The sequence below is a fragment of the Zootoca vivipara genome, chromosome 1 (genome assembly GCF_963506605.1).
Source record: "Zootoca vivipara chromosome 1, rZooViv1.1, whole genome shotgun sequence".
Taxonomy (NCBI): Eukaryota; Metazoa; Chordata; class Lepidosauria; order Squamata; family Lacertidae; genus Zootoca; species Zootoca vivipara.
Genome location: NC_083276.1, coordinates 66,324,707 through 66,336,746, shown reverse-complemented (window position 1 = coordinate 66,336,746; position 12,040 = coordinate 66,324,707). Strand labels below are relative to the sequence as shown.

Sequence of the window (12,040 nt, the reverse complement as noted above, 5' to 3'; positions counted from 1 at the left end):
ACCTCAATTTTCAGATCCTTGAAAGAAACAAATAAAGTATTTGCTGGCAAATGTAAATGTGCCATCGAATCTAATACCCACCTTAATTTTCGCAATGTAATTTGGCCAAAAAGGTGAGCCTTAGATTCGAGTAAATACTGTATTATAGAAGGAATTGCACAGTTCTGATACATCAAATACAATATATTGGATGGGCTTCCCTTTTGTTTACAAAGGAGAATGTAATACTTGAGGGGGAAAACAGTAATATAATTTTAACAAGTAAAACACAAATGTTATGAATGTAAAATAACCATATTTCCAAGCAATTGAGAACGAGCTTAAAAGTAGTTGAATTTTAACAGTTATACCAAGTTTTCTTCATCCACAATAATCAATAATACAATGCAATTGTAATTTTAAACTAGTAAAGACGTTGCTGATCATTTATACTTCAGGGTTTGAACCTGCATCGGCTCCAGCCCCCTCAGTTCCTGCTTGGCAAGGTCGATCTATTGGAACAACTAAACTCAGATTGGTGGAATTTTCAGCTTTTCTTGAACAACAAAGAGATCCAGATTCTGTAAGTATTACCCTGTAAATATCCTTTATAGCAGTCAATTGTGCCTCTTTACTCTTGCAGTTTTGTCTCACATCTTTTCACTAATGCAATGCAAACATCTGCCTGTAGCATGGAAACTTCTAAATCACCATGTTCTGTTTGTGTGATCAACAGGGATGGTTCATGGTGCCCCTCAGTGTCAATTGTCATCTTGGTTTCATTTTGCAAGGGGAGCATGTTAAACCTGCTGCTTTATGCAGATTTTATTTCTTTATGAGAAGTGGATGCACTTAAGAAAAACCTGGGAAATGAAACCTTTCTTTGCCTCAAATAGCTTGCAAAATACAATAGTCTGTAGAGTGGAGCCTCATCTTACACTTTCTATAACTCTTTTCTGGAAACCATTGAATGCATGTATCCTTGCAAGTAGTCATTATCAAGAAAGTGTTTTCCTACAATAATGATCAGAGACATACCGTGGCAACCTTACATCAGAGCACTCTTCATAACAATAAGGCTGTGAGTGGAAAATAGAACAACAGTACAGAAATTAAGATGCACAGTATGATTGCTTTTTCAATGCTGCTGTTCAACATGTTGAAGGGAGTTCAGCTTTCAATGTAGGCATGACTTTCCCCTTAGAAGACAACATACAACTATTGAAACAGAGCCTTTTGGAGACAGATGTTTACACTGATTGTCTACGTGCTGAAAAGGCTTTTGATTCAGGTCTTGCATTTCACACCTGAAAGCGCAAGCCTGTCCAGCTGTATAGATGTACTTGATTGGCTGAAATAGGAGGGTGACTTGGTTTTACCTGATCATCACATCCTAATCGGGTCTCAGCATTCTCTTGAACATGGAATTTACTGAGTTCTTGCTGTCCGCAGTTGCGGTGATATGGCCAAAAAGCCACGTAAGGAAAACGTAGGCTGGGGGTGGTTTGTGAAGCAGAGGAGAAGTTTCACCGTTGTTCACCAGCTGAAATACAAGGCCAAGGGTAGAGGAGAAAGATTCCCCCTTTCTACAGCGAGCAGTGTTTGTTTCCTTTTTCATGTCACTGAAAAGAGATTTATAAGAGATTGCATGCCAGCTGGAGGGTTTAGAGCAGCTATGTCAAACATCTGGCTCTCCAATTGCTGAACTACAACTCCCATCAGCCCCAGGAAACATTGCCAGGGATGGGAATGAAGGGAGCTTTACTTCAGTAGCATTTGGAAGGCCAAAGGTTCACCATACCTGGTTTAGAGGTGTAGGGGTACCTGGTTTAGAGGTGTAGGTCATTCATGACCAACCCACACACTTAACAATTGGTACCCTCCTCCTAGTGGCGCAGCAATAAAACGGTAAGCATGTTTGCAAAGCTAAACAGGATCTAGTATGGTTTCAAACTGGGTGGGGGACTATGCGTTGGAATAGATGACCCTAGGGGTCCCTTTCAAGTATATGTCCAGAGATGATTTCATTGAGCCAAATCTAATGGTGCTCTTACCTGATCCATGAAGCTGGAGAAGCTGCCCACCCCCACATGATCAGGCATGGGTCATTCACATCCTTGTTCCATATGGGGGACTGCTGCTCACAGCCACAGCTCAGTGGCAGAGCATCTGCCTTGTATGCTGAAGGTATCAGGTTCAATTCCTAGTACAGTGGTGCCTCGCTAGACGAATGCCCTGTAAGACGAATTTTTCGCTTAACGGAGAGATTTTTCGAGCGGAGGTTGCCTCGCTAGGCGAATTCGTTTTGTAAAAAAAATTGTCTAGCGAATCGCGGTTTCCCATAGGAATGCATTGAAATTCAATTAATGTGTTCCTATGGGCAAATTCCCCCCCCCCCAATGCATTCCTATGGGATTCGCTAGACGAATTTTTCGCAAAACGAATTGACTCACAGAACAAATTAAATTCGTCTAGCGAGGCACCACTGTATCTCCCACGTAGGGCTGGGCCTCATGTCCTGTAGCGGCTCTGCTAGTCACTGTAGTGTAGAGGATACTGATAATGTTACGGACAAGGAACAGGGACGGTGAACTTAATGGGTTCTCATCAAAGCATCAGGATTATAGCCATTCCTTTCTCCAGAATTATGTGCCTGACATATTAGCCAGAAATTTAGAGAGAGCAAAGCGGGGTTGTCCTTTGCTAACGTTAACGTGCTTTAAGATTAGAGTGTAAGGTTAGTGCAGATTTTCCATTGTTGCCAAGATGCATTTGATACAGCAGCTACTACTTTGGAATAAAGGCAGTGAACTGATGTGGAAACTAATGTGGGAACAAGTCCTTTGGAACTCAGTGCAACCTACTTTTGAGCAAGCATGTACAAGATTGCACCATGAATAAAGTTTGCAGTTTTAGCTCCCTCTGCTGGTTCTGCTTCAGCAGGTCGTTAGAAGACCTTGTTTCCATATTTTCATTTTCTAAAGAGGAAAATGTTATGTGGAGTCCTAAGAGCCATAAGGATCGGTGAGGGCAGCGGTGCTGACTTGACATCCAGTCCCTGGCATTGCTGTGGCTTACCAGAAGGACAGGTCACAACATACAGCACATGGTCCTGCTAGTTTGATTGGGCCTTCAACAGTCTCCTAAAACCAAATGGGAGAAGGTTGCAGGAAAACCGCAATCTGGCCACCAGCCTCTTCTTTTTGGAAAAGGGTTAATGCAGACTTGGAGGTGGGAAATAATCTGGACTGGGGGCATGGCCTTATCAGAGTGGTGCTTTTAACTCTCTTCCCTGCAGCTTTTGCTCAGTCTGAATCCCTCTTCCAATTCCAGTGGACTTGTATGTATGACTGGGATTGGATTGACAGCATGGAAAGAAAGGGTTAAAAAACCCCTGCACCACAGCCTCCATCCCAATTGCTCTCCGTTTGCCCTTTCAGAGACACACAGAATCTCAGAAATACATTTGGACTAGCAATAAAATGCAGCTGAAATACAATTGGAACAGCATACATACCTTACATTTTGTCATAAGGTTTCTTGCTAGAAAACAGCGAGGTGGCTTAGCACTTATGTTGCGGTGACAGGGTAGTTCTTGTTGCTGTTTTTATTGACTTCCCTTGCACAAGAGGGTTCAAACTGAAGCACATCAGGATCCTTCAACATATATACAGTACCGGTATATATATATAATGAAACACTCACACTGTTTGAAGTTTTCCTCCCTGCTTGTTGAGTTTTGAATGGGATGGCAGTTTTAAATAAAACAACACACCATTATGATATGCTTAATTGTATGTTAGCAAGTAAAACAAATGCAGGTGATTTGTCTTTGTTTTGCCACAGCTTGTATGTTAGCATCCCCTGACACCAGCAATTTGTCTTGGTCCCTTTGAATTCCTAAATGGATTATAATTTCTTCTTCTCCTGGTATTATTTGACAAGAGCCATTTTTCATGGCCTTACAGGCAGCATTCTTCAAATATGAGAGAGTTCAGTAAGAGGCAGCCATCTCGAGGCTACAAAGGTTACTTTAGATAGTACGGGTGAAACAGTCCGCGAATGTATGTTCTCAAGTTCTTTTTTAAAACTTCTTTCTTAAAAACAAGCACAAGGGCCATAACATCAAAATGTTAAAGGAATCTCAGTCCTGAACCCTTAAGTACTGGGGTGGGCAATTTTCTCCTTAGAAATGACTCTCTGCAAACCTAGCATATAACAGACAGAAAGGATAATGATGTAAATGAAAGGTATTTGTTGTATTTTCTGAGTTTCTACTGAAAACTGAGTTGTAAGAGGTATTGTTACTGAAGCTTTCAAGTGCAATCCTGGAAAAGTAAGGACGAAGGGAGTCATGCCCCCCCCCCCGAGTATACATCAATGCTCCAGGCTACAGCCCACCACACTGAAGAGGTCCTCCACTTGTCTGGCTGCGGCATTCAGCCATCCATGTGCCAGAAGGTTCTCTGTCGGAAGTAAGAGAAATGGGCCTGAGCTCTTCACTGCATTGAGAGGAGGGAGAGAGGCCAGGAAGTGGGATCTGCAGCAGTCAGAATGGGATGGACAGGGTGGAAAGGGGTAGCCTGGACTGGCTTTTCCTCTCCCCTCTGTTGCCCCTTTATGACACAGCCTTTTGTGAAGGGCTTTGACCCTCACTCACCATCTGTCACTGATCAGCATGCAAGTTGAGAAGTCTGCTCCCTGCTTATTTCTGCTGCTTTGCCCATTCAGAGCCTCCATGCTCCTCTTCTCCAGGGTGCGGAGGAGATTAAGACTGCATTCTTTTAAATGTGAGTGATTTCATAAGTGGTGTACAGTTGTCTCTAAACCAACATGAGTTCTCTTTTTAATAAAACCCCCAAAACCTATTCATTTAATGCCTACTACGTTGTCATTGTCGTTCATTAGAAACATGCCGTGACTGAAGGGATTAGTCATCATTCTGTTTAGTGTAGGAATTACAGTAACATAAGGAGAAAATAATCACACATGCAATGTCAAAATAAACATTTATGTCCTTCGAATATTGTGAGATGATGCCATACCATCTGTCCCTCTGAAACATGTTGGAATTTTTGCTGTTGCTGCAGCAGCATCTGGTACTTTTGGCAAGATCTGCAAACAACTGTAGTAGCTCCACAGCTGCCTTTAACTTTGCTTTGGGTTTGAAAAGCGCACTGTCTTTTGCAATGTGTCTCTTAGGTTTCTAAATCAGAAGTTTAACAACACAATCATTTTGTGACTTTCACTCTCTTTCTCCATTGCCCCACTAAACTCTACATACAGGACTTGCAGTACTCGTGTGTAGGTCTGCACTGTGTATAAGGAATTCTGTGCCCACAAAAATGAAACATGAGTTTTTGAGAACTTTCCCCCCCACTCCCTGAATTGACCTTCATAGAAAATCTTATTAAATAAAGCAGAAGGGAAGTACATTCAGAGTTGGTGAGGTTACTAAGAGCATACACTATGAGCCAGGATGGACTTCTGGGTTTATATCTCACATTCTCAGCAAACTATATACAATACAGAGATCGGATTCATTATGGTTGAAGATACAGAATGCAGCAATCTTGCTTTGAAGCTAAGCTCATCCTATGTATGCTGTCTTAATTTTCATGGAAGGAAAGTAAGATATAAATGTAGTAAATAAGACAGACCTACTTCACGGGATTGCAGGAAAGATTCCTGCGATAATGTTGGTTGGTTAGCATCTGTCTGTTTCAGGAGACAATGGATGACTGTCCCTTTGGGGGTGAAGTCAAACTGTTGCATAGGTACCATGGGGGGATAGGACCCCCCAATATTTCCAATGAAAGGGCTGGGTTCTCCCAAGTTCCATGGTGGCTGCACATGCATGCCATGGGATGTGCTTGTGTCACACACACGAATGATGTCAGCATGCAATCACAACGCGCTGACATTGCATAGCCCTGGGCCCCCTCAATCTCAGCGGCAGCCCTGAACCTTTGGAAGGTTGCAGCTTCTGCTGTGATAATGTGTGTGAAATACTTTGTACACTCTAAAGCATTGCATGAATGTTGTTACCGGCTCCACCTAGAGAATATTCTGCAATGACAAGTCAAAAGTAAAAGCTCCTAATGAGTACTAGAAATCAAGGTGATTTTCAGAAGGAAGCTGTAAGAATTATTTAGGCAATATCCCTAATTTGTGATTGTTCCAACTTCTGACCAGCTTGATGGTGCAACATTATACCATTTCCCACATTCTTCACTTCAGAGGTCTAAGGTATTGTTAAGAAGTCCAGTAATCATCCCTACAACTATTTCAATATAGATGGTTTTAGGAGAGCAATTTGAAGCCTAATTTAAATTGTGGTAAAATAAAAAAAATCCTTCAGTAGCACCTTAAAGACCAACTAAGTTTATATTTTGGTATGAGCTTTCGTGTGCATGCACACTTCTTCAGATACGAAGAAGTAAATTGTGGTGTTACAGAGGTACAGTTTGGTGTATACATAAAAACTTTTACATACATAGTTTTAGACGTGAGTTTTAAAGAGGATAACAAGCTTGTTGCTTTTGTAGTTGGCATCTCCAGCAAGATGGTAAAGCTAGCAATTGTGCAGATGCTGTATGGTAATTACTTATTGTTACAGAATAGGACGGTAATTACTGTAATTCTTGTATCTGAAGAAGTGTGCATGCACACGAAAGCTCATACCAAAATAAAAACTTAGTTGGTCTTTAAGGTGCTACTGAAGGAATTTTTTTATTTTACTTGTAATTCTTGTGTAACTGATCGGTATGCAAGTTAAGCCTGCCCTTTCAAAGGCTTTTACTCATAAGCATTCATTCATTCATTCATTTATTCATTCATTCATGTGTTTGCTCATTCATGCATTCACTCCCTCCATTCATTTGTTTATGAACTCTACTCCTTAAAGAAGAAACACCCTTTTTGGCTGTTGCTAACCCTTGGTCTGCAAGGAAAGACTGGATAGGTTTTTCCACTTGTATTTGGAGGTAACGCGATTCAGGTTATTATGAAAGGGGAGTTTGGACAAAAAACTTCCTAATTGATTGAAAAGCTTTGGGGCTAGCTCATAATTGAACGAATTGAATTTAGATCTGATATAGTGTTAAATCCTGACTTGGAAGGGAACCTACTGAAATATGACAGTGCTGGCTGCAGGTACAGATTACCACAATATGTTTTCTCTGTTTACCTTACCAATATGTTTACCTTTTATCATGTGAGGTTATTTTAAGTAGTTAACTGGTAGACAGATTCCTAAGGATGTAACAAGGGCCCTGTTGGATCAGACCAAAGGACCATCTTGTTCAGCATTCTGTTCCTTCAGTGCTCAACCAGATGCCTATGGCAAGTCCACAAGCAAGACATTGGGTTGCCTACGGGTGTGTTTGCAAACCAAAGAAATGTTGTAGACAACGCACACACTAGCCACAGTCAAGCACAAGTTATTACTGTGTATTTCACACACACACACACACACACACACACACACACACACACCAGTTAAAATACAACAGCAGCATGGACATAAATCCAATTCTAAGCCAATGCAGTTGCCAGTTGGAATAAAGATCTCCATTTAGAAGGTTTGCTGAAAGAGAAACATCCTCCGCAGGTTTCAAAAAGACAATAGGGAAAGTGCTTGCCTAATATATAATTTGAGGAGGTTTCAGTAAGTAGGTGCCACCACATGAAAGACACTGTGCAGAATGGGTCAGTGGCAGAGCGGGTCTCCATGCCGCCCAGGGCGGGTGCCCACATGTGCCCACCACAAGGGCAGCGTGAGGGGCTGAGGAGAAACGGCCCAGCCCCCGCCACTGCTGGAGTGATACCAACCCCAAGCGGCAAGGCTGTTGCACTCTCCTCGCACATTAGGCTTACTCGAGAGGCGCCACTACGGAGGCAGCCGTGGCAGCTATGTAAAAGCTACATTTCCCCCTTCAAACTCAGACTGCCTGTTTTTTGCTTTGTGTTTTTTTAACTAGCCACTTCTGCACTGTGGCAGCTTCCGTCAAAATGTACAGTTCTTAAAAAGAGCCCTCTTATACAGACCTGCTTGTTACATCAGTGCCGTTCTGTGCCCTACCTCCTCCTCTTCCCCCCAAAAGTGGTGAGGGTTTGACACAAGAGCTGCGTTTTCCAAGACACAGGCAAAGCAGGAAAGCTCTTTGCGCTGCAAATGGTTTCACTTCAAATTATTGAGAGGAAGTCAAGGAAGGGCAGCAGGCCTTCCTCAAGCAAGTATGTGTAAGGTTTAAAGCTACAACACTGCACTGGTTTATTTGAGTCTCGAATGTTGGATGCCCTTTCCTTCGATGCTGGGAGAGGAACACTGGACTGTGCCATGCTGGGGGCGCCTGCATGGGGGCACCACCTGCGTCCCCCCTCAAAAATCTCTGCCCGGGGCCACAGCACCCCCCACACTATGGATGGCATCTTCAGGATGGCCTCTCCAGCAGAACACAGTGATCAGCTGTGTGTGTAGGGGATGAGACTTTATTTTAGGTATCCAGATCACAAACTGCATAGCTCTTTGTACACTCTTTGATAGCTAACTAGCAGCCAGGCAAGTTCTTTCAGCAATATGATGGAGGTACAGTCATACCTCGGTTTAAGTACGCTTCAGTTTGAGTACTTTCAGTTTAAATACTCCGCGGACCCGTCTGGAACGGATTAATCCACTTTCCATTACTTTCAATGGGAAATTTCGCTTCAGTTTATGAACGCTTCAGGTTAAGTACGGACTTCCAGCACCAATTACACTCATACTTCGGGTTAAGTACGCTTCAGGTTGAGTACTCCGCAGACCCGTCTGGAACAGATTAACTCACTTTCCATTACTTTCAATGGGAAAGTTCGCTTCAGGTTAAGTACGCTTCAGGTTAAGTACAGACTTCCGGAACCAATTGTGTACTTAAACCGAGGTACCACTGTATTCCATCCCAGTCTGCACCAGCTGCATCTTCCAGGGCAGCACCACATAGAGCGCTTTGCAGTAATCCAATCTGTAGGTTACCAGTGCATGGACGACAGTAATTAGGCTCTTCCGGTCCAGAGACAGCTGTAACTGTTTTGCCAACCATGGTTGGTAAAAAGCACTCCTGGTCAGGGAAGATGGGAATTGTAGTCCAAAACATCTGGAGGGCCAAAGTTTGGGGATGCCTGCTCTAGACTATGAATCTGCTCCTTCGCGAGGAGTATATGACCCTTCCAAAGCAGGCAATTGACCAGACTCTGGAATCACCCACCCACAATGCCATGATGGCCAGGATTCAGAGTCAGTTTATCGGCTCTCATCCAGCTTACCACCAAGCCCAGGCCACCAGTTCAGGGCCTGCAAGCCCTCTTCGGATTCAGATGTTGCACAGAAATATTCTATTGGCTACAACTTAATTCTTTTTTCAAGCCTAAATTCAGCAACTAGGGAAGGCCTCCGCAGGTGCAACCATTGGCGATCCCTTCATTAGGGACAATAAGACCTAATCAGCTACTTATTATTCATCTCACCAGTGGCCATGCTTTTTGACAAATGCACAACATGTCAAAAATACAAGAGCCTCCACCCCCCTTAAATTCTCTGCAAAACAGAGGTGCAACCTGGAACCTCTATGCCACCGTCATGAAAAGGGTTAATCTAATAATTTACAAACTTTCCATCCTGTCAACTATATTTGATATTCATCTATAGTCATACACTAAAGACAAATAAAGCCTGTCAAGTCAATGGAACAATTCCTTATATAGTGAGGGTTCCATGATCTAGTCTGGGGGCACATGATATAACGGAAACTAAACTGGTCATGCCTCCATGTACGTTGCCTTGTGCGCCATGGAAGAAAGATAGAATATAAATGAATACAGGCTTTTGAAGAGAGACTTCACAAATCAGTGTCCAGGCATTTCAGTTTTATTTCCAATTAAAAATGGCTAACTCTTGTCTACCTCCTGTTTTTCTTAGCAGCTGTTGTACAGAAATCAGACTTAACTTCATCACCTTCAAAGCAAGTTTGTGAAGAATTTTCCTGCTGTGCTTCTTTTCAGCTGAGCTGTGACTTTGCCTCCAGCCTATCAAGCTGCCGAGGCAGGCAGAAGTCAGACTCTGCTGTCTCAGTCCAGAGGTGGCCAATGTTCCTAAAGCCTGTGCCACTTCTGCTGTTCACCTGTAGTTCATCCATTCTGTTTTTAATCTTCATTTTTCTGCACAAAAATTTGGGATTTAGAACAGGCATGGGCGGATTCCCTCACACCAAGTTTCATTATTGATTATTTGCACTGCATTTCATTTCAGGACACCGAACCACCTATTTTTTTCTTCTGATTTCAGCATGCACGTTTATTTATTACATGGAACATCTTTCCTCTAGGTATTGTGCAAACAGAAAGAGCGTAAAGCCCCGAAAAATGCAAAGAAATGCTATTTGCATTAGAAATGCAAAGTTCTTACGATATCAGTAATAACGCTTCTTATTTCCTTACTTCGCAGTATAACAAACACCTCTTTGTGCACATTGGGCATGCCAACCATTCTTACAGCGATCCGTTGCTGGAATCGGTAGACATTCGCCAGATTTATGACAAATTCCCTGAAAAGAAGGGCGGCTTGAAGGAGCTGTTTGGAAAAGGACCTCAGAATGCCTTCTTCCTCGTAAAATTTTGGGTGAGATATTCAACATACTCTGCTGTTGTTGTTTTCCTAAATGTTCTACTATCTTTTTCATGGTATGAAGAAGGCAGATAGAGAAAAGCTCCCCTTCCTCTCACATCACACTAGAACAGGCAAAGGCAAACTCGGCCCTCCAGATGTTTTGGGATTACAACTCCCATCATCCCTGACCACTGGTCCTGTTAGCTAGGGATGATGGGAACTGTAGTCCCAAAACATCTGGAGGGCTGAGTTTGCCTAGGCCTGTACTAGAACTTGGGGACATCCTTTGGAGCTGAATATTGAATGATGGCAGAGACACAAAAGAAAGCACATAGTTAAACTATGGAATTCAGGAGGCAGTGATAGCCTTGGATGGTTTTAAAAGAGTACGCAAATTCATGGAGGGCAGGGCTATCAGTGGCTGCTAACCTTGATGACTATGTTCTACATCCGTTCTTGAAGGCAGCATGCTTCTGAATACCATTTTCTAGAGATCACAGAAGGGGGGCGAGTGTTGCGGTGCTCAGGTCCCGCTTGCTGGTTTCCTATAGGCATCTGGATGGCCGCTGTGAGAACAAGATGCTGGACTGGATGGGACAGATCCAGCCATGCTCTTCTTATGTTCTAATGTGCTTTCTTGGGTGGCATAGGAAAAGTGGGTGGAGGGACGCTTTTCTCTCAAAACGCTAGAACTTGGGGTCATCCAATAGAATTGGCAGCATTTGATTCAGAACAGACAGGGGGGAAAGATATTCACACAGCATAAAATTAATTTATTTTTTCTGCCCCAAGTTGTGCTGAGGGGCCCTAACTAAGATGGCTATAAAATAAAATTAGACAAATGCATGGAGGTTTAGCCCATCAACGGTTATTAGCCCATGATAGCTACAAAGAACTGCCTTTGATCTCAGCCAGTCGGGGTTGTCTTAAAGCTATTTCTTACCAGATACAATTTCAATACAGTGGTTACAGATGCTTCAGGTTACAGACTCTGCTAACCCAGAAATAGTACCTCGGGTTAAGAACTTTGCTTCAGGATGAGAACAGAAATTGTGCAGTGGCAGCAGGAGGCCCCATTAACTAAAGCGTTACCTCAGGTTAAGAACAGTTTCAGTTTAAGAATGGACCTCCAGAACGAATTAAGTTGAGGTACCACTGTAATGGCAAAGGTCAGCAGTTATCCCACCAGATTTTCAAACCTATGCTCCCATTCATTTATACTTTTAGATCAACCTTCAACCCATAGGAACCTCAGGTGTTGAACACAGTAGAATAAAAGTAAAATGAAAACAAAGTTAAAACTTAACATTGCTTCAATAAAACAGTTCAGCAGTGTGTCAAAATAGTATTATACCAATCCAGTGTCTCAGTACTTTAACCAGTCGTCACAATCAAAACTATTTGAAGTATTCAGTGTTG

The 12,040-nt window shown here is 42.7% G+C and overlaps 1 protein-coding gene across 12 annotated transcripts in view; it reads left to right on the top strand.

The window, feature by feature from the left end:
• Nucleotides 1-12,040, top strand: part of TEAD1 (TEA domain transcription factor 1) — a 168,169-nt gene that overhangs the window by 147,138 nt on the left and 8,991 nt on the right. For all 12 annotated transcript variants that reach the window (XM_060275574.1, XM_060275573.1, XM_060275582.1 and 9 more), the window contains 2 exons: nucleotides 438-562; nucleotides 10,460-10,633. In XM_060275574.1, the coding sequence (XP_060131557.1) occupies nucleotides 438-562; nucleotides 10,460-10,633 (299 nt within the window). The remainder of the gene's footprint in view (nucleotides 1-437; nucleotides 563-10,459; nucleotides 10,634-12,040) is intronic.